The following is a 22,182-nucleotide window of genomic DNA, read 5'->3' as shown; positions in this document are numbered from 1 at the left end:
TTGGTAGTCTGCAAAGGAAAGGAAATGAAAAGAGACGAAACAGCGCCATGGATAGGTCCCCGCTATGTAGTGTAGGGCACAGCAGCGGACAGAGGATGAGGATTCCAAGAATATGGTCCATGCAAGGAAGTGCCTTAAAAATGGTCCCAGCGGTCAACAAAATTGGTGTTGAACATCAGGCAGGCGCCGTTGCTGAGGCAACTTTAATCGACCTACTGTTTTTTAAGTGTACGATAATAGAGCAGAGTTAATTTGATTTTTTCTACATTGGAGGCCTAAGGTCACCTCAACCGTGCATACTTAACAACCATATCTTTAAGGATCAGGTTTTATATTTTTAAATTTCTTGAATTACCAAAAACTCATCAGTCACTTTTGCATATCCTTACTCTATTAATAAAGCATATTAATAGAGTGCACTCAGCCATCGTATAAGATAAAAAAAGTTACAAAACCCCAACAATTGTGGACAAGGGAATCTGTGTCCCGGATGCATGGGGTTTTCTCATCCAAATAAATTAAACCAACTTGAAATAAATAAAGCATAATATTATGTACGGACAACAGAAATAATTGTATGCTTGTCTCGCTGTTCGAGAGCAACAACATCCACATTCATTCATCCATCCAAGTAGCGTAGTACCACTCGTACACACTAGCAAATCAGCGTCCCGAGCTTCGTGATAGCCAATCATATAGATAAATTAAATGCATCGGGATGACACCAAACTAATAAGATAATATGAAATCATGAAAATTTACACCCAAAATTGAAAAGACAGACAATCACATTATGCAAAAGCACTCGTGTCAGGAGCAAATACTAATATTTCAAGACCATTCCACATCACAACAAGATATACTTATCAATCGTTTGATAAAGACAAAGAAAGCTAATTCCATCCTAAAATCTAGCAAATATCATTAGCATAGAGATAGTGCAGCAATAGCCTGATTCACAACCTACAAAATTATAGGTGAACAATGCGTGATTAACATAAAGTCAAGCTTCAAACAGAAATACTACAAATGCCATCCATTAAACAAATCCACAAAACCTAATACCCCTCCAGAGGAAGGTAATCCAGAGCCCAATGGCCGCTGCCAAAGGTTGAAGCCGACATGCTACCTTTGTTCTCACTTCTTCTCCGTGTTATAACAGGAAAGAGGGGGAACTCAGTTCCATTCCACTCAAAGCAATCGCTCTTTGCTCATAACATGCAGTCTGTTCTGGCAGGCAACCTCCTGAAGAAATTTAACGGTACTGAAGGAAGCTTATGCCGAAGCCTTGGATGTCTCAAAATATAAAATCCTGTGAGAAGAGCCACAACTTGGAATGGTGTAACATAGAGTACAATAGCAGCAACCAGACAGAAAATCACAAACAGAGCTGTTGCTCTTGGATCTCGCCAGCTCAATAGAGATTGTAGCCTCTCTCCTTGAGTAGCTAAGTCACCAACTACAGTCTGAATCTTCCCAGCAATACTTCTCAACCGATCATATCGCATCCTTACAATGTCAGGAGGCCGGGAAGTTGGAAATGTATCAAATTCTTCATCAAGTTCATCAGGATGTGCAGAATCGGCATGAGAAAGGCGAGTGTCCATGTGAGGAGGATGTCTTGGCCTCCATCTATAATACCAAACCCCAATCAAGAACAGGTAGAGGAAAATTGTAGGTAAGATGAGCTCAGGGTACATGACCAGTATTATAAACAAAATGTGAATCAATACAGTTGTGATGGGGTTTTTCCAGTGGCAAATCTGGTCAAACCATTTTCCCACAGCTATTAACCCACCAAAAACTCCCATAATCCTAAAAAAGTTTGCTTTGCTCCTCCTCATACTCCACATGTTCCCGCCAACATCCAACATATACTCAACCACCTCTTTCCTCAGCGGTGGCTCAGTCCGGTTCAACCTCATCGATACGATTTGAGTTGCCTGATGTCTCAAGTTATCAAGCTGGATAACGGTTAATGGATGGAGATAGTGCATTTTAGGCAAAAGTGGATGTGAATACATGTGCATCATATTAAGCAATGAGGAGCAAGTGAACCTCACAGCCAAATGAATTTCACCCATCTTCTTCACCCCACTGGGGTGTAGAACCAAAAGAGGATATGAGTGTGTATAAACCCGATCAGTTTCAAGGGTGGAGAGACGAATCCTTACCTTCCCAATTCTTGAATCCTTAGGCCCTCCAATCTTATCTCCACCATTCAAGTGACAGTTATCAAACACCCCAATTGTTATCACTGTACAAGGATCGTATACCTCCCACGTATACTGCTCATTCCACCTGGGTGTGAAGCTGTCGATGATCGTCCTTGTCCTAACCCACTTCTGGCCATATTTTGCCACACAATAGGCATCTGTTGTTCCACGACTATCTTTTGTCTTCATTGGCATCAGCCCCTGAGCATTTAGAATTCCGAGTTCCAGTACCCCAATGCTGGGCTTCCACAACTGTTTTGCCGTCGGACGAAGGTCACTGCTATAGTGTGTGGATTCATCAAGGACATGATAACCACCTTCCAAGCAGATCCTCGTATGAATCCTGCTGGAAAATTTGGTTTCCTTCTTCTTCTGCTCCCCCTCTACAATGAGATACCTTTCAAGATTATGCCACCTAGAGTAGACAGGTTTATGATCCAACCTCCTATCAACATGATGCAAAGAAATTGTGCACTTCCCCAGAACTTCATCCTTGTTAGGTGCAACTCTCTCTTCCACAATCAAAATCAAGGGTTCCTCAAATGGCTCTGCTGCTACAAACATTAAATCCTCATTCCACATAGGATTGATGGTCCTGCTTGAAACTTTTGTTCTTAAACCCTGGTTTCCCAAACTAGCCTTGACAAAAACTTCTGGGAACCTACCCTTATCACTCGGCAGCAAGTCCTGAGCTTCAATTATATTGACCCTCAAATACCAGAGCTTAGGAGAGAGGTATACCTTTGATCGAATATTAGAAAGACCATCAGCTCCCCCAACTCCCACTGAATCTGAATTCCAAGCTTCAGAAAATGCTTCATCAGCTTGCGTACCCATCCAAACAGCCAGCATCAGCTCCCCCCTGACCTTAGTCCCGTCCTTTTCCTCCAATCTATACCACTGAGGCGCCAAAGGACTATCCGGGGGAACCCTTCTTGGAACCTCATTCAGATCAAAGGAAACTCGACCTATGAAATCATCCTTCACCAAATCATGATCCTTCACAGTAACCTCAAGAATTGAAGCCTGAAGCCGGTCTTTCGAGAAAGCAAACACCTGGTTCCACTCAGGATTCGTCTTCTTCACAAAGTGCCGAGTTGTACCCTTGTAGTTTCCTAGCTTTACCTCCACGTATGGGTCACAACTACCGGTGACATCTTTTGCAGGCAAGTCCTTGGCCTTCACAACACGCACATAGAGATACTGCATCTGTTCAACGAGGTCATAGGTGCTTGTGTACTTGTCACCGGTGACCTTTCCCCATCCGAGATGGGGGTTGGTCTCCTTCAACAAAAAGTCTTCTGGTGGAGGCCTCTGCATCTTCTGGCTTCAAAGTAGACTCCCAAATCTAAAGGAGTCTAGTTGAAGAGCTCGACTCTATAGAAGAAGTATCTTCGTCCTTTTTAATTCAAAGGTTACCAGAAACCTAAAACATCGGAAGAAACAGAGTCAAGTAGCCGTTACCAAACCAAGTTACCTAAACATTAGGAAAACTATAAAATACGATAATAACCAAAATTACCATTTGAAGCGCAAGAACAAAAACTGAAACATTTAAAGCAAAACCACGCCAGATTGATAAGAGAGAAAAATAAAATTGAAAAAGCGAGGGCTGCTGAAGATTATATTTTAAGAACAACAGTTGATGCAAAAGCAAAACCAACAGTGGTCACTGAGAAACCCAGATCTTTTGGTAGAAAACGTTTTGAAGATTTAAGGGTCGAGAATGACCTTAGGAACGTCAGATCTAAATACTTGAAACCTATTAGAAACCAAACCAGAAATAAACAGAGTCACGAACCACGAATAGTGCAATCATGCTGCTAGATCAGAGTGCAGAGAAAACAGATATTCCAATGCATTATTGAGCTGCCGAAAACACCCAGGAATATATCGGCAAAGAAAATGTAGGAAAATAGATAAATAAAAATGCCCACACGAATCCTCCTTTCATTAAATCCGGACCCTTAGAAAAGGAAAACACCCATCAGAATCAAACTTATCCATCTGTCTCGGTTGCTTATACTATTTAATACCGAGAAAAAAGTAACTTTGGAAATACCATCATGCTCGCAAATGTAGTATGTGCGTTTCCCGAACTTTGTCGGCAACCAAACATGGCAAATAAAATGCTTAGTAAAATGAAAAGGGATAGTACTTAGTAACGAGACCTCAAAGAAAACAAAAGGCTTCTCGGTATTACCTTGAAGGTAGAGGAGGATTACCGAAACCCTAGACCAATAGCTGAAAAGTGGTTCATCGTCTGCCCGAAGCAAACGGAAATGGGGCTCGCGGCTCGCCTTTTTTGGGTAGCAGTGAAATCAAAGAGATAAGAGTGAGGACTTGCCGAGATCGAGATAGGGAGGAGCGTAGAGAGAGAAAGTGAGAGATCGCTTTTGCTTTTGGGGGGTGTGGGATCTGATGAATATGCGAGAGATATACAGAGAGTTTCGACTAGTGGGTACGAGAGAGAGAGAGAGAGAGAGAGAGAGAGAGAGACTGTCGCTGTAGTGTAGGGAGCCGGGGGTAGGAATTGGGACCCGGGTCAAGCGTGCATGGGGCTACTGTCGGAGCTCTCGCACATGCGACGATGACCGACCGCTCTTTGTTTCTACCTTCTGGCACCCCCGAGGTGGCGTGTTTGGTTTTCACGAAGTAGATATTTAAGGTGCGTTTTAATTATTGATTTTCGAATGAAATTTCAGGATAAACTATTAAATTGATCATTTTTAAAAACAAAAACTATTAGATTGTTAATAAATTTTGTAAGATATATTATACATTTCTTACTGTTTCTATATAATTTCTTAATTCAAAAATTTTTTCCCATTTGAACAGATTCAGGCACAATATTTAAACTCTTTACAATATTTATTACAAATTTAATATTATGGAATCTACAACTTTTGAATTATTTCTCACAGTTAGAATCTTCGAACTTACCAACATGTTCAAAATGTTTTTTTGCTAGATATATTATTTAAATAATAAATATTAAATTATTTTTAAAAAATAATTATAATTACTAATATTTATAAAATTAGTAGAATGGAAAAATAGATCATCAAGTAACTCCTATATTTTGTTACAGGTTTAAATTTTAAAACTATAAAAACTTCTGATCGTTTGTAGATTTCCAAGTGGGCATGTTATTGTCGAGTCATTTACCATGTTTGGACACCGATTTTACCCCTTCACTTAATGGCATGTAAAAATTGATGGATTAATTTGGCCATATTGTGCGAAGCCCAAAGGGCGTTGAGGTTGGGTGTGCAACGTGTTGAGATTATTGATGTCGTATTTTGCAGTCCAAGCAATTCCACAAAATCCATCGTTGGGGGGCTTGCAAGGAGTGGACTAAGGTAGAATTCGTGAATCTTCTTATACTAAAGTCAGTTGAAAGTTTTAAGATAAATGAAGTGTTTAAGTGAAGATAAAAGAATTCCCTCCCTCTCATGAATGGATTCGAGTATTTATACCTGACTCGAACTCTATTATCGAGGAAGATCGTAGGGTGTCAGGTAGTGCTCGGGTCAAACCTGACTCACCTCTGTTGCTACAATACAGTGCCATACTAAAGTCGTGTCGTCTCAAAGATACATTATCGTGTGTTCATGTCTACTGACACGTTTTAAATGCAACATGTCTTTAGTTAGGATACCTATGACTAGACATGTCTAGTGGCCAGCATACTGCACAATCTTTTAAAAAAGATGAAAGCAAGTAGACTCATAAAACAAATAATAATAATAATAATAATAATAATAATAATAATTGAATCTAACAAGAAGAAACAAAAATACAGACTTAGAAAAGAAAAAACTTTACTAATGTCTGATGAAGCTACCGACAGAGAAGACCAGCATGAAAACAATCACAAAAATAAAGACCCATTGTCCTAGACGAATAGGACGATTTAGAAGCACAATGTCAAACTCTGTTTCAAACTTTTAGTGAGTTTTTTCTTTTTTTCTTATTTAAGTTTCTGGTGCTTTTCTTTTCTTCTTCTATGCTAGTAAAATGATAGAACCAGCTCAAACGACCACGAAGATGAAGAAATACATGCAGGATCCAGATAATCAAACACGAGGAACAAACCCACGTAAAAGCTAGACGAATCCAAAGCTCTATTTTGATCTTTCTTTTTTCTTATTCCGCACATTTGGGTTATTTTATTTTTATTTTTTTCAGCTGACACAACATCATCGACTTCGCACTGGCTGCACCAAGTGACTGTACGTAGAACTAGTGATTTAATGAGTTTTGCTATATACAAGCACAGTCGTGCACTAATCTGTGTACTAATACTGATTTATTCATATTTAAATTTTAAATTAATACTGTTTTTAATAAAATTTACTTTTTGACCAATCATATCATATTGGTGCACAGATTAGTACACAATTATGCTTGCAACTATATTTTTTCTGATTTAATAGACTCCTCCTACTTATTTGAAGGAGCGTCTTTAGAATTTTATATTTTGTGGAATTGATACAGAGACGTTAACGTTGGTTCTAACTTTATAACATTTTAGCCGAAATATTTATATGTGATTAGTTATTTATGATAAAAATAATTACCATAGTTGTCTTCTCGGTGTTCTCTCTGCAGTACATCCCAATTGAAACATGCGCAATTGTGTACTTTCCACTCGTCTGGCGTCTGGCCGACACTTGCCTCCAGCCGAATTCTTAGAGTGGATAGCCTCTGTGTAGAGCTGCACGTGGCTTTCTTCGAGCACGGTTACACGGAAAATAGAAGAGGTGAGGGGTGATGACTGATGAGAGTATATTCATGTACGAAGACAGAAGGACTTGTCCTTTGCATGTGTCTTTCGTGGTCAGATATTCCTTGCTTTGCTTTCGTCGGGCAACGTCTACCTAGCTCGAATGAATAATCCCAATCGATAAATGATATGTAAAAACGCAGCAGACGGGCCTTCGATTTACTCCGAGACAGTTCTCGACGTAATAGATAGAACTTTAGGTAGTAGTATTATGTTAAAATAAATAAATAAATTAATTAAAAATTTATAATAACTAGAATCGCATTAGCATGATAAAAATAAAATATAGAGAATATAATATATATATATATAGTAACTTCAAAACAGGTTTTTAATATTTGTATAGGCTTGGTACTGTCTAGAAGTAAAAACTCCATAATACCAAAAAAAAAAAAAGAAAAAAAAAGGTGATTAAAATCTCCATGAAAGGAAATTAAAAATTAAAAAAAAAAAAAAAACTGGAAGAATATACGTTCTTAATTTTTTGAATATCCTTTACATCTTTTCTCTGCCAATATTAAAAAAAGGAAATCAAAAGCATGGTGATATTGTCTTTTCGAGTATTCCTATATAATTCACTGGAGGAATCTTCAAATGCATGTTTGGTTATAAATGCAATTATGGATATATACTTTGCGACTACAAATTGGAAGGGTGGATGAGATGTTAGAGGTTGTTGTACGTTATTTTCCTCTCATAATTCGTCCGCACGCTGATCCCTTTGATTGCTAATTTTGCAGCTCCGATTTATTTTTAAATGAATCCTGTTGGACTTTAGAACAATGCACATGATGATCACGACTGTCTGATGTTAAACTCTGACCTTTTTTTTCTTTTTTTGAAAAAAAAAACAAGAAAAAGGAAAAAAGATGGTAGCACTTAGTTGTCACCTTTATTGGTCCAATTATTAAGGCTATGAAATATCGATAAAGTTAAAGTACCAATGAGTTGCTTCCAATCTCCACTTGATTAGTGTTTAGAGTTTACGATACTTTGGGTACAATAATGGAAACTTGAGTAATTTGGCAAGGTATGATGAAGAGTTAACTATTAGGGTACTGGCTCTACCGGCTACCGCCACCATTGGAGGCTCTCATTGGTTTTTTAAAAAATCACAATATTATTAAAACTACTTTCTTAATTATTAAGTAAAAAAAAAAAAACAAAACAGACTAGAATTTTCCTAACTATTATCATAAGCCCTTCCTTTAACAACATATCATGCTGCTAATTAGAATGAAAAAACGGGGGTAGGAGAGAAGGAATTCCCAAATGAATAAATTTTGACAAGACTAATAGAATAAAGTAAGTGACGAGAAATACTTTAATAATAAAAATATTTTATAAAAAAAAAAATTATAAACTAAAGTGATAAGATTATAAAATTATTTTTATTATAAAATAAATTTAACGTATTAGATAAAATCATGTCGATTTATAAATTTATTTTTATAAAATATTTTTGTGACTATAACACTCGGATACCATAAATAAATTAGTATGAAACATTATATCCTAAATTTGCATTGAGCAGAATAACTAGTAGCTTTAAGGGCATATTGGCATGGGAAAATGGCAATCACACAAATGACAATGGCTTTTGAGTTTTTGTTTCTTATTTTTATCCAATTGAGCTGGTTGTCAATGCATTAGCTTCATACAGTACACACCATATAATTTTTTATTTTTTTATTTTTTAAAATTTTATTTAATTTTATTCGTCTTAAAATAATTAAATTATTTTACTAATTATCTATATACTATATATTTGATAAGAAAAAAAAACTAAAAAATAAAAAAAAAATAGTATATAATATATGAAGCTTATAAATAGAATTTTACTATTCTCAAACCTCATCCCCTCCCAAAAAGTGAAAAGTAACGCGTACACATGTGAAAAAAAAATTATATTAGTGTCGTGGGTATCAAAATAATTATTATTTTTTTCATAATATATAATATATGGATAATAAGTAAAATATTAAATTAATTTAATATGAATAAAAAAATTAAAATATGTATAATATATGGTGTGAAATTACGAGTAATATAAAAAAAAAAAAAAAGTAGGATAATCCCAGGAGGTCCGAAATTCATATCATTGGAAGGAAAAAACAATTAAGGATCAGTAAGTAGTACTACTTCATACAGGGTCACACCTTTTATCGTAGGAGGAAGGTAAAAGCAGCTGAAAGTAACATAATCGTGATCTTTGGCTCCACGTACCGAAATGCTGTAGCTTTAGCTCTGAGGATGGTGCCCACGAGAAGAGATCGAAGTCACCTTGTTTTTATTTGTTGGATGGGCACTGTGCTTCCTACTCGAAAAAGTAAAGGCCCGTTAAAGAGTGGGTCGTGTAGCTGCAACCTCTCCATTTACTAATCCAGATTAAGATTTTTGAATAATGAGTTGAATTAAAATAAGGTAAGGATGATAATTGAAAATTAAATAAAATATTATTAAAAAATATATTTTTAATATTATTTTATTTTAAAATTAAAAAAAATTAAATAATTTATTATATTTTATTTAAAAATTTTAAAAAATTATAATAATTAAATGATTATTCAAATAAGACCCTAAGTTCTTGTATGGTTCAAACTTGTATTCTCGTTTAGGAATAAGGTCTTATGTCATTTGATCGAACTTAGTACTGGATATAACACTGTACACATACTTTGGGGGTTCCAAAACAAAGGTTCCCGTCCCTCTATGGGAACGGAATGTTATAATTGAAATGTTTTTCAGAAGACATGGTATATGTTATTACTTCAACACTGTGTGATACATTTTAATTAGCTGATATACAGAATTATTTAAAATATAAAAGATAAATTTATTTATCACCCTATTATATTAGTTTCTATTAAATGATTGAAAAATTATTTTAATTTGTTATTTAATTAATAATATTTAATGCATAATAAATAATATGTATTTTATAAATGTTCATAAACAGACGTTTTTAAGGGTCCTTATGATATACTGTGTTAAGTAGACGAAGATTTTTCAGTCCATGACATGCTCATTCTGAAACACACACAGGGAGAGTTGCCTTGTAAGATTTTAGTTATATTCTTTTAAATTTCGGTATTTTTCTGAGTAACAATAAACTGGAGAGATGAACATTTTAAGCTCGTCTTCTGGTACATTCACATTGCATTAATTGAGTTCGGCCTCGCTGCTTCTGGTTTAGCTCCCATTCCCACCATCCAATAACACACGCCCACGCAGTCTCTTCTCCCTCAATTTCCACACATCTGATCCCTACCGCCCTTCCTCTCTTTCTCTCACTGTATTCCTCAAAGATCTGCAACCTCTCTCTCCGCTAAAGATTCTCTTTCTTTGTCTGCGCCATGAGCGACCCCATTGAAACATCAACATCTTCGTCGAATTCGGCCAAAGAACCGAGCCCCAACCCTCTATCTCTTCTCCACCCTAGGCGGGAGCCATTCGAGCATGGCCTCCTCCCAATTCCCAAGCTCGTCTTCACCGACCCTACCCAATCCCTAATTCCCCTTAAGCAATCCCTCCTCTCATCCTCCGACACCACTCGCCGGGTCGACTCTGCCTGCCTCTCCGAGTCCCTCCAGATCTCCCTGGACCACGCCCGCCTCGTCCTCGACACCCTCGCTTCCGTCCTCCACTCCGACTCCGATCCGCTCGTCAGCTCTAAACCCGACGATATTGACTCCGTGGCCGCTGATGTCCACGATCTGCTCCTCTTCCTCTACATCCAGTCCTACAAGAAGCTGCTCCCGAGAACGCACAAGGACTCAGCCGCCGTCGCCGATGTCTGGCCCTCCACCTCCGCATTTGATGGCTACTTGTCCGCATTGTCGCCACTCCAGGTGATTTTTTTAATTGCTCTGGATTTCTTTTACAATGTGGGTTCGAATTCGAAATGCATAATCCCTTTTTCATTACGTTCTGGAGAAACTTTATTTATACATGTGGATTTGGATGTAAATTAATTGCGAGGATTTTGCAATCAATTGGTTTATTGATCTTGGTGTTACATTGTTATTCGGGAGGAATTCGGTTTATTTATATTCTTCTTCTTCCTTTTTTTTTTTTTCTTTTTTGAAAGTGGAATTCGGTGCATTATTTTTTTGATGGGTAGTTTGGTGAATTATTACTATGCAGCGTAGTAACTTTTTCATTGAGCTTTTTTGAATCGAATATTTATATCTCTTGTTGTCCAATGTTTCTGAAATGTAGTTATAATTTTATTTTTGTGAATTCGATTCAAAAGGAGCTTCTTGAATTGATGCACCTTGGTCCGTAAAAATGGTACATTGAACTTATTTCTTAGGTAGTCTTAAAATAATTTCAAAATGGACTCAGCCACCTTGGCGGGTGGGGTCGTGTATCCTAGGTTTACTCCCAGGGTGGGTCCAAAGGGCCCTGCTTGGCCAGGTTCCATATCATAAAAAATGTTATATGTATTGCATTTTTCTTCCCAAACAAAAAACTCAAGTGTTTTTTTCAACATGTCTGTTGAACCTGTCTCGTGTATAGTAGAACTCCCGAGTAACTAATTGTCAATCACTGTATATGGACTTTCCAAGCTTAACTTTTAGGATGCATTTACTAGAATTTCTATGGCAGCGACACAATTCATTGACCCCAATCATATTCCAGTTTTGTGCAACCTTTGATTCGTGGACTGCTTCCAAGGGGATTGATATGATTTAACCCAAACTGCGTGGATTGATATGAATGAAGAGCCTAAATTTTTAATTTGTCCTGTTTAGCATAAAACCTTGTCTGAATTTTTTAATATGCAGGATTTCACTCCCCCCCCCCCCCCCCCCCCCTCTCTTTCTTTTGCTTTCCTATTAGTTGTCAGAAATTTCAACTAAGACCTTATTGAAAGAACAGGGTAAATTTTCTCTAGAAACTTTGATTTAGTCATGTTTCAATTTTTATTGACTTTGTCTAAAGCATACTAAGACCTTATTGAAAGAACAGGGTAAATTTTCTCTAGAAACTTTGATTTAGTCATGTTTCAATTTTTATTGACTTTGTCTAAAGCATATGACAGCTTGTACGTAGCAACAGCCGTCGGTTAATGCCATCACAAGCTGATGAAGAGGCTCATCAGTTATCGTATCTACAAAAGCACTTGGCTAACATCCTCTCTCTCTTAGCAGAGCCTGTGGAAGGGGATGGCGAAGAATCCCTGGTTTGTAAACAGCTGCTCTTTTTCATTTTCAGTTTGGTGGAGCCTTTATACTTCTTTTTCATTGTTTTTTATTTTCTTCTTCTGTTTAGTTCAATATTTCATACCCTCTTAGATGAAGAAGTTAGTGCTAGCATTTTTTGTTTTAAATTTTTTCATCCAATTAGAAAAAAAACTTTGTGCCTGTTTCAGACCTGATCCCTGTCTATCACTTAATACCGCTGTTGGTTCCGGCTGAATTGGTATCAATGATGCTTGGAGTCTCAGTGCTACAGGAGTTCTGAATCCTAGGCCTCCCATAAAATACATTAGAAGCTCATGGTTTCTTATTTCATTTTATCCGTCTAGTTTTCATGATATCATCTTAAACATGAATCTCATGGACTGGCTCAATACTGTAGTTGAATTTTCTGTACTTAACATAAGGTGCAAGCACGTGGGCCATTACTTAGCTGCACTTTGGCATCATAGGTTTTGTTTTGTTTGTTTGATGGGTAAAAATAACATTATTAATTTGAATGAAATAGGCATTGCCCAACACCACAGGTTTTGTTGCCAATTTTTATGCTTCTAAATGTTTATATGTAGAGTTTGGTCAATGCTTTGTGTGAGTGGAAGCTGCAGAACCATTACTTTTCCTGTTACTGAAAAAAATTAAACATATGGAGTTATTTTTATTTTTGATTCCCAAGTCCAACTATTTCAGGTTATTCGACTTGGCATTCACTAACTTTTTTTAGTCATAGCTTTCACTTGCTAATTATTCTTGTTATTTGTCTCTTTGCACTTATAATATGACTGAATGTTAGCATTTCTCTGGCCTTGCTAATTAAGTCTATTTTTGTAGGTTTTGACTATGGAGAGATTTGAGCACCTTGGGTTTCTGATTCAATTTGATGATAAGGGATCTGGAGGAACTCAGTTGAGTCAACATGCTCCATTTTTTGCAAACTCAGATCCCGATATGCCTGCTGTCCCCGTTCCTGCAGCACAAGTTCATGATTGGCTTCTACAGAATATAGCTTCTTCTTTAGAACATATTTCAGAAAGAGCTTCTCTTAAAGAAAATGGCCCAGCGGGTGCCTCTGATCAGGATGTTGCTATGGCCGATGCCTGCACAACTTCAATCAAGGCCTCACCAAGTGCTAGAGGTTCTAGTTTTATTGAAGGGATCTCCAAATCATCACTTGTAAAGCAAGCATCTGATCTTAAAGGTTCTTCTGTGAAGGTTTGTATTGCACACGTCTGTCTTTCCTTAGGTGTAATTTAGGCATGAAAATGTTACTTGTCATTGCCTATTAGCAGATTGAAGTATGAGATCTGATGGTTGATGACTGGACTTGGAGTGAGGTAGATCCATTCTGATTAGTTTCTGGAGTTTTAATGCGTAGTTGGTTTATGATACTATGTAAAATGAAATTATAATATCCTTGGAAATTGCCTCATGATTATAATATCCTTGGAAATTACCTATAAAAAAAAAAAAAGAAATTATAATATCTTTGGAAATTGCCTCGTGACTTTTTTTTTTTTTTTTGAATTTAGAAAAACTTGATGTTAGATCCTTGCTTTTAGGTTCTGTTGACATCCACAGAGCAGATCTGGAAGTTAATTTGAATATGAATATAATTTAAGATTTTTTGGTATTTACATTTAGACTGATATCTGGGTATCATAACTAATAGTAGATTAAGAAGGCGTTACTGGTATAGCTTCCTGGGCTGGATTGGATTGACTTTTAGGATCCCCAATGAATCAACCTACAAACTGCACTTCCATTAGTTTCTTTCAGTTGTCTGTTCGTTTTTTTTTTCCTGTTTGATGCATGTTTAATATCATCTTTTATGCAATACGTTGAACTGGCAACTTTACCTGTAAAAAATGGAAAAAGATTCCCTCAAGTTCTTGCCCGAACTTGAGGGCCTCAAGTGATAGAAAGAGAAAGACACATTAAGTGGCCCCTACAATATTTGTTGCTGCCCGTATAAATATTTTGTGTAGCATTAAATGATCAATAAATGGTGTAGAACCTACTTGATGTGTCTATTTTTCTCCCACAGGAGGCCCTTGTGTTCGGGCAAGAACTTTGAATTTTAAATGCTGCATTCTAAAGGGGATCTTGATCCATAAAAATAATGTAGTTCTTTCAATGTTCAAAATATTCACCATAGTTACTTAGGGCCTAATTAATAGCCTTGGAGAGTTTTTGTGGGATTCGGAAGGTCTTTTTTGTTTTTGTTTTTCAATGAATGTTGTTAGAGCCTATGACTTTGGCATTAGGTTTCAAAGGAGGATATTACTTTTCCGTCCAATTGTGCTCTGCTGCATCAGGATATCTTCTGGCTAATGTTCTCTATAATTTAGAACAAAAAATCTTTCTCAGCTCCAAACTTCCGGGTGTCTTTATCTAGGTGGCTATCATTTTTTACATGGAAAAAAAAGTGAGACCATGACACGAACCTTATGGGCCTTCCTGCATTATTTACTTGGTAGAGCTTCTATTCTTACTACTAGTAGTTCAACACCACACTGTTCATTCTAATGATATCTGAGCTTTCTGGGATTTAAGCAGTACAGTTGATATCTAAAACTCAGAATAAGCTTTAATATAAAATTTATTACAGCCTATGTTAGGAGATCTCCATCACTCATGTTTTGTTTAAGCCAACATGTCGTCTGGCATGCTCTGCACATATTGAGTGTGATAATAAACTCGCGTTTTCATTCCTCAAAAGTCATTCTGTATTGGCCTGCTTTTAACATGGTATTATGCTATTGCAGGTCCTAAATTGTCATGATTCTGTCATTTACATCTTAGCACCTTTGAGATACGCCACCATTTATGGATGCTCTGATACCACTATAGTTATTGGAGCAGTTGGGAAGGTAAAAATCAAGATTTTAGTACATTCTATTTTACTACGACATGTTTATGGTTTGCTTGGTGCTTTGTTATCTTATTATTATTATCGTTATTATTGTTATTATTATTTTTCAATTCAACTAAGCGTTTTTTCTTTTTTAAATTTTCGTCTACAGTGAATTTTTGAAGCCTAGTGCATGCTAGCTCATTTTGGGTTTGTGTTTTGTATATACTTTCTTGTTTGCATTAGGTCACTCTCTTTGGCACCTTATGATCAATTAATCACCATTGAAAAATATTCCCAAAAACATCGATTTAGTAGTTGAGAAGGAAGAACGATATATACTGGTGCCTATAATTAGCTGGAGTGTGGTACACTAATGTTGTCAATACCATACAGGTGTATTTTTAATCCCTGTGAATTTTCAGGAGTATGAACTTGTAGCTATGAAAAATATGATAGGGTGAGTTCTTTAATTTTGTATGTCAGACACGGTCGCTTTACAGAGAAGGAATTTTCACAAAGACCAGTGTCGATGGTCATCAAAGGATGCTCAATATTAAAGTGACCCATCAAGTCAGATGACATTAAATATCCAACAACTTAATTATCCATCATGTGATCATTTAACCTTGGTTCTTTGAGATTAGAAAGGTTTTTTCACTCAAAACTGCCCTGCAGGATGTTATCCATTATTCAGTACTTGTTTTCTTGTGTCGCTTGCCCTATAATAGGTATCCTGGGTTGAACCAATCTTGCTTGTCTGTACTCGTAGCTTTGTGAACCACCCATTTTACCTCAATGTTAACATACCTGGCATATAATGCACGCTTATGTAAAGTGATCAACTTGGTAATCAACAGATGTGCCACTAATTTTTTACTCACTTCGACTCATTAATTATTAACAGAAAACATCATCCAAATGGAAACTGACATGGATGCATTGTAAATGATTGGCTTTTACAGGCTGTAAGGGTTGAGCATTGTGAACGAGTTCATGTGATTACAGCAGCAAAGCGAATCTGCATAGCCAACTGCAGAGAATGTGTGTTCTTTTTGGGTGTAAACCAGCGACCACTTATTGTTGGTGATAACCATAAACTGCAGGTGGTTGTCTCGAACTATTTACTTCAATTCCCCAATGAAGTTGCTAGCCAGCACAGATTGGCTATAATGTTATATTTACGTAGTAATATACAATTAATGAAGGTTACTCAATTGTGGTTATGCATCAAGTCTATCATAATTGTCAAATTTGAAAATATTGAGTTTGCAATTATGTGGTCATTCTTACCTATATAAAAAAAGAAGTAATTATGCAGTCATTCTTTCGTCGTCTGTAAAGCTCCAATGCCAATTTGATTTTAAATGAAATACTGTCACTGTTCAAAACATGAATAAGACCCAGCCCAAGTTTCCTCCTGTATCCTCTGAAGCATTTTGATAAGTAGCATCATTTACAGTGTTTTTATCTATATTGTTTAACATTTTCAGAAATACTTTTCATTGCGCCAATTTTTTAGGTGGCACCATACAATACATTTTACGCCCAGTTGGAGGAGCACATGAATGACGTTGGTGTTGAGGCTACAATTAATAGATGGGACGAACCCCTGACACTAGGAGTGGTTGATCCACACGATTCATTATCTCATCCTGCAGGTGTCTCTGATGTGCAGGCCGAGTCAGCTATCCGCCTGGACCCTGATCAGTTCACAAATTTTTTGGTATATTTTGTACTTGTGCTAACTTGGTAGGAGTTTTTTTTTGGTGCTACGTTTGTTGGTGGTGTTGTGAGTAATTAAGTAGTGTATGGAGGCTGCTACCTAGTTTTCTGGGCATGGTCATTATATGAATTTCTTGGTGTGTGGGGGGAGATTCGGCAGGTTCGATTTCCTCTTCTTTGACTTATTGGCTGTGTATATCCCTTTTTTTCCCTTGATGCACAGATTCCGGACTGGTTTGGAGGTGAGTCCTCTGGATCTACAAAAGGCAACCCATTTCCATTACCGGATGTTTATTTGATGGCTCAGCAGAGAAATGTATGTCCACTGAACTGAGATGCTTCATTGTTATTATATTACCCAGGCTTGTCGTGTACAAAAGTACTGTTATACAATAGGGTCTCTTGATTTGGTTTGAACTACATGATTATTTTTCCAGCAAAAGAATTTAGGGGAGATAAAAAAACTATTGAGGGAAGCACCGCTTGAAGAAAATCGGAAACGGGAGTTATCTTCTGCACTCCATGTTTATTTCAAAGACTGGTTATATGGTAATGATTTCTCTTTCATCTGTTTTTGTTTTATTGAGGTACTGAGTCTATAATCTGCTGGAAAGTTATATGCATATGGACCAGAATTCTACTAGTCATGTGCATCCCTATTCATGCACAGAATTCTACTAGTCACTTTTTATTTCTTTGGCAATGTAAAAACGTTTTATATAAGTTATAATTTTATTGAGTTAGATCTTTGGTTGAGGCAGCTTTCAAAATCATTTTACCGCTTGTGTGAAAAATCGTTTAGGATTTCTTTCTGGCTTGCTATCCACATTTGTCATTAGGATTGTTATAGTTGCCTTGTGTTTGAGCATTAATGTTACAATGTTTATTACAAATAAATTAGCAAAAAACCCAAACTTAAAATGGTTTGCTTCTGTTTGGGTCGTGAAGAAACATACGTGAGAGCAAGTGATATTGAAACATCACATCACTCACTACATTGTTGGAAATTTTGGACCATTGAGCTTTATGTCTTACTCAACTTTCGAATACCTCTGTTATGGAGTTTTAATAATGGAAATTGGTCTATCTTTGTCTCTTTCCATTTTTCTTGGGCTTGTTTTTCTTTAGCTAATGCGAATGAGAAGATAGATAGCTTTGGGTTTGCAAAATGTCAGATGCTAGTTAGCTTTGGGTTCTGCTGTTGCTTGGAAACAGACTTAACTCAGATGGGTTGGTTGCACCAGGTGTGCTGGTTCGTTAGGTGGTGGCCTGATCTTTTGGTGGATTATTTTTTTGGGTTTTTCACTTGTGAAAAAATGGTTTTACAGAATCCTCAAGACTCCAGATTCTAGATTTTTTTTTTCAATCATCGTTCAATTTCTAGCATACAAGATTGTGTTGGCTGCAGTCTTGTTATTTTTGTGACATAGGTGTCTTTGCCAATAATAATAAAAATAATGAGTTTATAATATGTAGATTTTTTTTCTTGTTCTGAACAGTCCCATATATCATTTAAATGAGGTTGAATCATGTTCTCTTATGATTGGCACAGCTTCGGGAAACGTCCGTCAGCTTTACTGCCTACAAGGCGACTGATAGATCGTTATAATAAAATGGCACAATTAGGGATGGTACAGAAGTAAGTTCTCTGGTTTTCTTTTTCAAACGTCACCAAGTTCACATTGCCACTCCTGGTGGTACTTGAGGCAGCTGAGAGTCAACCCGATTTACTGCAGAACGGCAAAGCTATATATTCATTTGATAGTGGTGCACAGAGTGAAATTCACGAAACATTTCCTAATCTCATTGTAATATTTAATTTTTGAATAAAAGGTAAATCTGGCTGTAATATTTTGTTAACAAGGTTCACAGTTTTTTTTTTTCTTTCTCCTCTTGGTCTAGCATGCTGAATTTCTCTTAAGCTTTCAAAAGTTTTGACCGTTTGTTGTGAGTTTACCATTTCCATTTTCCCGAGTGAATTTGCTGAGGAATTTGAAAAAGAGTTTGCTGCATGTCAAATCGGGTTTAATTAATCATAGAACGAAGGAAAAAGGTGTTTTTGTGTGTGGGTGGGTAGGGGGTTTGTTTTTATGATTTGAGATGATGGCTTTAGCCTTTAATAAGAGCATTCTAATATTGAAGATTTTGTTGGCTTTTATATAATTGATTCTGTTCAGTTTCCAATCTCACGGATCTTATTTTTCATGCCTGACTACATAGAGCAAAACGCGACTCTCGAATCTCCATGTTAAACTTGGAACCTATCTACCTTCCAAAGTTCATATGATAACCAACGCATGCATGGCATGGCATGTATTTGACTTAAGAAAAACAACTGCACGCGTATCGGCAGAGTTTCATGAAATTTCAGCTCACTTTGATTCAAATACGAATATTAGTATCGTATAATCAATCAGAAAGGACTTCGCTTGAAAGGCTTTCTACGAGTAGTAAATAATACGATTATTACAGGTTAACGGACTTTCCTCCCAAATTAAAACAACAAAATCATTTAATTTAAAAATATAAGAGAGACTGCAAAACTCTTTTTGGCCTTATGAAGCCTACTAGGTCACTGGTGCAATTTGGAATAGTTTCTCTGCTTGCTCCGGGAAGAATGTGATGAATAGATATGCACCTGCACAATGCTTTAATATTTAAAAAAAAAAAAAAAAGAGATCTATTCTATCAGCATAGTAAACCCAAGGGACTCTTGAAGAACTCACAGATAAGGACTGTTCCTAGCACGGCCGAAATCTTTCCTTGAATAGTGATCAATCCAGCTTTGCCTGCATCCTGCAACTCGGTGGTTCCGACAGAATCAAAAGTTCCTGCGAACAAAATTGTTTCCTCTCTTTATATACACATACGGGATTAGCCCGGTTTGGTAAAGGTAGTGAAATTTTAACCTGATTTCGCGGATTGAAGCCCCGATGTTATGCATGCTATGTTTTGAAAACCAGCTTGCTCTAGCTTGTTAGCAGCAGCAACAGACCTTGACATTGAAAAGGAAACACAACCCTGTCAAAAGGCTTGGTTCCTAGATGAGGCAGAAAATAACTCGATATAAAGCCATCTCATCAATGGAAGTATCAATTTATTTGAATGTCTACCATACTCCTCTCTTCGTTACACCACATCAACTATAGCTCGCTAGTTTGTGGTTTAAGAATCTGAAAGAGCCGTTCATTGGTTTGAGCCACACCAAGCTTGAATGCCATAACGAAAGAATAAAAATCCAATTCAAGTTAAGTTCATAGTTCAATCTGACCTACGAAGAAAGAACAAAGAAGGTACTATGAGAGCCTCAAAATTCATGGCTGGCCTCTCCAAAGGGCATGTCTCAATCATGCATCTTGAAACTAAATTAAAGTCTTACTATTCCACTAAGTAGCAATTAAAAACTTTTTGTGGAAAACTCCCACCTTAAATTGTATCTACTTAATGAAATCTGATCAGAACTATTCTCTGAAACTACACAGCAAAACATTTAGACAACTGGGAAACTAACCTCAGTCCCTCCTGACAAACAAGCACGAGTTTACTTTCAGGCGAAAATTGGCTCTTAATAGATTGCACAAAATCAGGGTTGGGTTTAGTGAACGGCAGCCCAAAGAACAAACCTGAGAAATTGTTGTGCAGGGTCCTCTTTATAATTGTACCTGCACCAAAACTTACCAGCTAAAGAAAAATTATGGAGCCCAAATACTAAAGTCTAATTTTTTGAGGAGGCATATAGAAAGAATAAAGAGTGAACGATGTATTAACAACAACAGACAAGCATAGGAAGAAACCTTACCAAAATCACCATCTTTGTTTTCAATGAAAAGAGGCACATGACAGCATGATTTAATATGAGCTCGGTCATATTGAGATTTGTCCCGCACATCCAGAATTGCATACTCCTCGACTGCTATTAGTTTCTTTGCTTCTTCAGCATCCACATAATTCACTTCTGCTTTAACATTCAAATTTTTCCGATGATTTAGTTTCCCCGGCAAGGTCCTTCGACTGTGAGTTTCGGATACCAACCAAGATGTCTGAAAGTTTCTGAAAACACAAGCTTGATCCCTTACTGCCTTACTCATAGATCCAATCATTGTCTTAGTAAGTGAATGCTTTGGTTCATTATACATAGCATCTCATAGCAAGCTCACCCAGATGGCGATTCAAACTAAACCCTCAATAACTTGAGATGAATAAATATATCTTAGGTCGGATAGATTTGTTATTCCTTTAAAGCAAAACAACCGAGACTCAGACAATAACTTCCACGCTCTTCTCTCTCTCAATTTAAGCAATAACGTGAAAAATGTTAGGTTATTATAATGGTTATGTGATTAGAAAATTTAGCATTTGATCTGGCTAGAAAAAGCTCAAGTTTCTCTGTACCCCTCAGTTGACGTCTGAGAAAACTGAGCTAAAGAAACTAAAATATAATTTTGGATTCCCATGCACCATTCGTGATTTGTCAATAAGTCCATAAGAATGAGGAACTCAGGTGAATTGGCCAAGTCGATAAAGATTCAATCTATTGTTCTTTTTCATTCCATAAGAAAAAGAATTCACATTAATTAACTTGAAATGTAACCTTTTATTGCTTTATCTTCTGTAAGGAGAAACTGAAACCTAAGTATGAGATATAAAAAGTGAAAACGAAAAAGAAAAATGAAGAAGCCAGAACTCATGAATGCGAGTATTCATACATTAACAACTATTCGCTATTCGCTATGAGATTGAGATTTTACCTGGTGGCAGAGAGCGCCGAAGAAAACCCAATGCCTGCCATTCTAAGAGCTTTATCCTCGCTTCTCTCTCGGACCCAATGGCACTGTAACTTACAAATTATAGACAGAGAGGCCCAAGAAATTTAGGAGGAGCAATGGGTTTGTGCCACGTGGCATGCATAACTGGACTGGATATGTTACTTCAATCTCTGGTGCCAGTCACCTCGCTCTGCTTCTTCGAGTGCCGCTAGATTCCGTAAACCTCAGCCCATAAATAGAAACCCCAACATGATCAGTTCAGATGCGTTTTCGAGTACTACTAGGTTTTGGAATTCGGTTTTTCTGAATAATACTTTCTTGTGTATTTGATATGAACAAGCAACATAGGCGAAGACTTGTTTATCTTCAGTTAAAATAAATAAAAGCTTTCAAAGCTGATAGGACATTAGACTGCAACATATTGCCCACCCTGCAGTTTGATCGTCAAAGACGTTGTAACGTATAAAGCTTAAAAAATTATATATATGTTATTGATTGTGATTTATGAAAGTGGTTGGAAACTTAGAACTTGACTTATGAAGACAGCTATCAAGTATTCTAATTAAAATAAATATATAGTGTAAAGTATCCCTTTAAATTATATTAATTTATAAATTTATTTTTATAAAAAAAT

General features: G+C 36.7%; 3 protein-coding genes across 6 annotated transcripts; 1 reads left to right on the top strand and 2 right to left on the bottom strand.

Annotated features, from left to right (window-relative positions):
- Positions 1 to 791: 791 nt before the first annotated feature.
- Positions 792 to 4,848, bottom strand: LOC122276009 (FT-interacting protein 3-like). 2 transcript variants are annotated; one of them, XM_043085417.1, is made up of 2 exons: positions 4,420 to 4,848; positions 792 to 3,642 (listed from the first exon to the last, which is right to left on the bottom strand). In XM_043085417.1, exon 2 carries the CDS (start codon positions 3,534 to 3,536, stop codon positions 1,212 to 1,214), a length of 2,325 nt encoding a protein of 774 aa, XP_042941351.1. In that variant the 5' UTR covers positions 3,537 to 3,642; positions 4,420 to 4,848; the 3' UTR covers positions 792 to 1,211. The 2 variants fall into 2 exon arrangements, with proteins under 2 accessions (XP_042941351.1, XP_042941352.1); XM_043085418.1 differs by lacking the exon at positions 4,420 to 4,848 and adding an exon at positions 4,018 to 4,259.
- A 5,213-nt stretch (positions 4,849 to 10,061) lies between these two features.
- On the top strand, positions 10,062 to 18,725 carry LOC122275721 (TBCC domain-containing protein 1-like). Its single transcript, XM_043084924.1, has 9 exons — positions 10,062 to 10,856; positions 12,053 to 12,193; positions 13,038 to 13,418; positions 14,972 to 15,076; positions 16,023 to 16,163; positions 16,580 to 16,783; positions 17,006 to 17,098; positions 17,220 to 17,331; positions 18,335 to 18,725. The coding sequence occupies exons 1-9, from the start codon at positions 10,362 to 10,364 to the stop codon at positions 18,376 to 18,378; spliced, it is 1,716 nt and encodes a 571-aa protein (XP_042940858.1). The 5' UTR covers positions 10,062 to 10,361; the 3' UTR covers positions 18,379 to 18,725.
- Positions 18,726 to 19,137: 412 nt separating this feature from the next.
- LOC122275724 (rhodanese-like domain-containing protein 9, chloroplastic) lies at positions 19,138 to 21,970 on the bottom strand. Of its 3 annotated transcripts, none has more exons than XM_043084927.1 (6): positions 21,531 to 21,947; positions 20,582 to 20,832; positions 20,294 to 20,444; positions 19,692 to 19,777; positions 19,509 to 19,613; positions 19,138 to 19,420 (listed from the first exon to the last, which is right to left on the bottom strand). In XM_043084927.1, exons 1-6 carry the CDS (start codon positions 21,569 to 21,571, stop codon positions 19,350 to 19,352), a joined length of 705 nt encoding a protein of 234 aa, XP_042940861.1. In that variant the 5' UTR covers positions 21,572 to 21,947; the 3' UTR covers positions 19,138 to 19,349. The 3 variants fall into 3 exon arrangements, 2 of the variants coding, with proteins under 2 accessions (XP_042940861.1, XP_042940862.1); XR_006228677.1 differs by lacking the exon at positions 19,138 to 19,420 and adding an exon at positions 19,896 to 20,048 and having other exon boundaries at positions 19,556 to 19,613; positions 21,531 to 21,969; XM_043084928.1 differs by lacking the exons at positions 19,138 to 19,420; positions 19,509 to 19,613 and adding an exon at positions 19,901 to 20,048 and having other exon boundaries at positions 19,700 to 19,777; positions 21,531 to 21,970.
- Between the last annotated feature and the right edge of the window lie 212 nt (positions 21,971 to 22,182).

The sequence above is a fragment of the Carya illinoinensis genome, chromosome 9, assembly GCF_018687715.1.
Source record: "Carya illinoinensis cultivar Pawnee chromosome 9, C.illinoinensisPawnee_v1, whole genome shotgun sequence".
Taxonomy (NCBI): Eukaryota; Viridiplantae; Streptophyta; class Magnoliopsida; order Fagales; family Juglandaceae; genus Carya; species Carya illinoinensis.
This window is presented reverse-complemented; position numbering and strand designations above follow the sequence as displayed.

Excerpts from the sequence above, each read along its gene's own strand:
- LOC122275721 (XM_043084924.1), top strand. The coding sequence starts at position 10,362 with ATGAGCGACCCCATTGAAACATCAACATCTTCGTCGAATTCGGCCAAA. Across the intron at positions 12,194-13,037 it reads GGGATGGCGAAGAATCCCTG|GTTTTGACTATGGAGAGATT; the intron begins GTTTGTAAACAG and ends CTATTTTTGTAG. Across the intron at positions 17,332-18,334 it reads TTTCAAAGACTGGTTATATG|CTTCGGGAAACGTCCGTCAG; the intron begins GTAATGATTTCT and ends TGATTGGCACAG.
- LOC122276009 (XM_043085417.1), bottom strand. The coding sequence starts at position 3,536 with ATGCAGAGGCCTCCACCAGAAGACTTTTTGTTGAAGGAGACCAACCCC.
- LOC122275724 (XM_043084927.1), bottom strand. The coding sequence starts at position 21,571 with ATGGCAGGCATTGGGTTTTCTTCGGCGCTCTCTGCCACCAG. Across the intron at positions 20,445-20,581 it reads AAACAAAGATGGTGATTTTG|GTACAATTATAAAGAGGACC; the intron begins GTAAGGTTTCTT and ends GTTTTGGTGCAG. Across the intron at positions 19,421-19,508 it reads GCTAGGAACAGTCCTTATCT|GTGCATATCTATTCATCACA; the intron begins GTGAGTTCTTCA and ends AGCATTGTGCAG.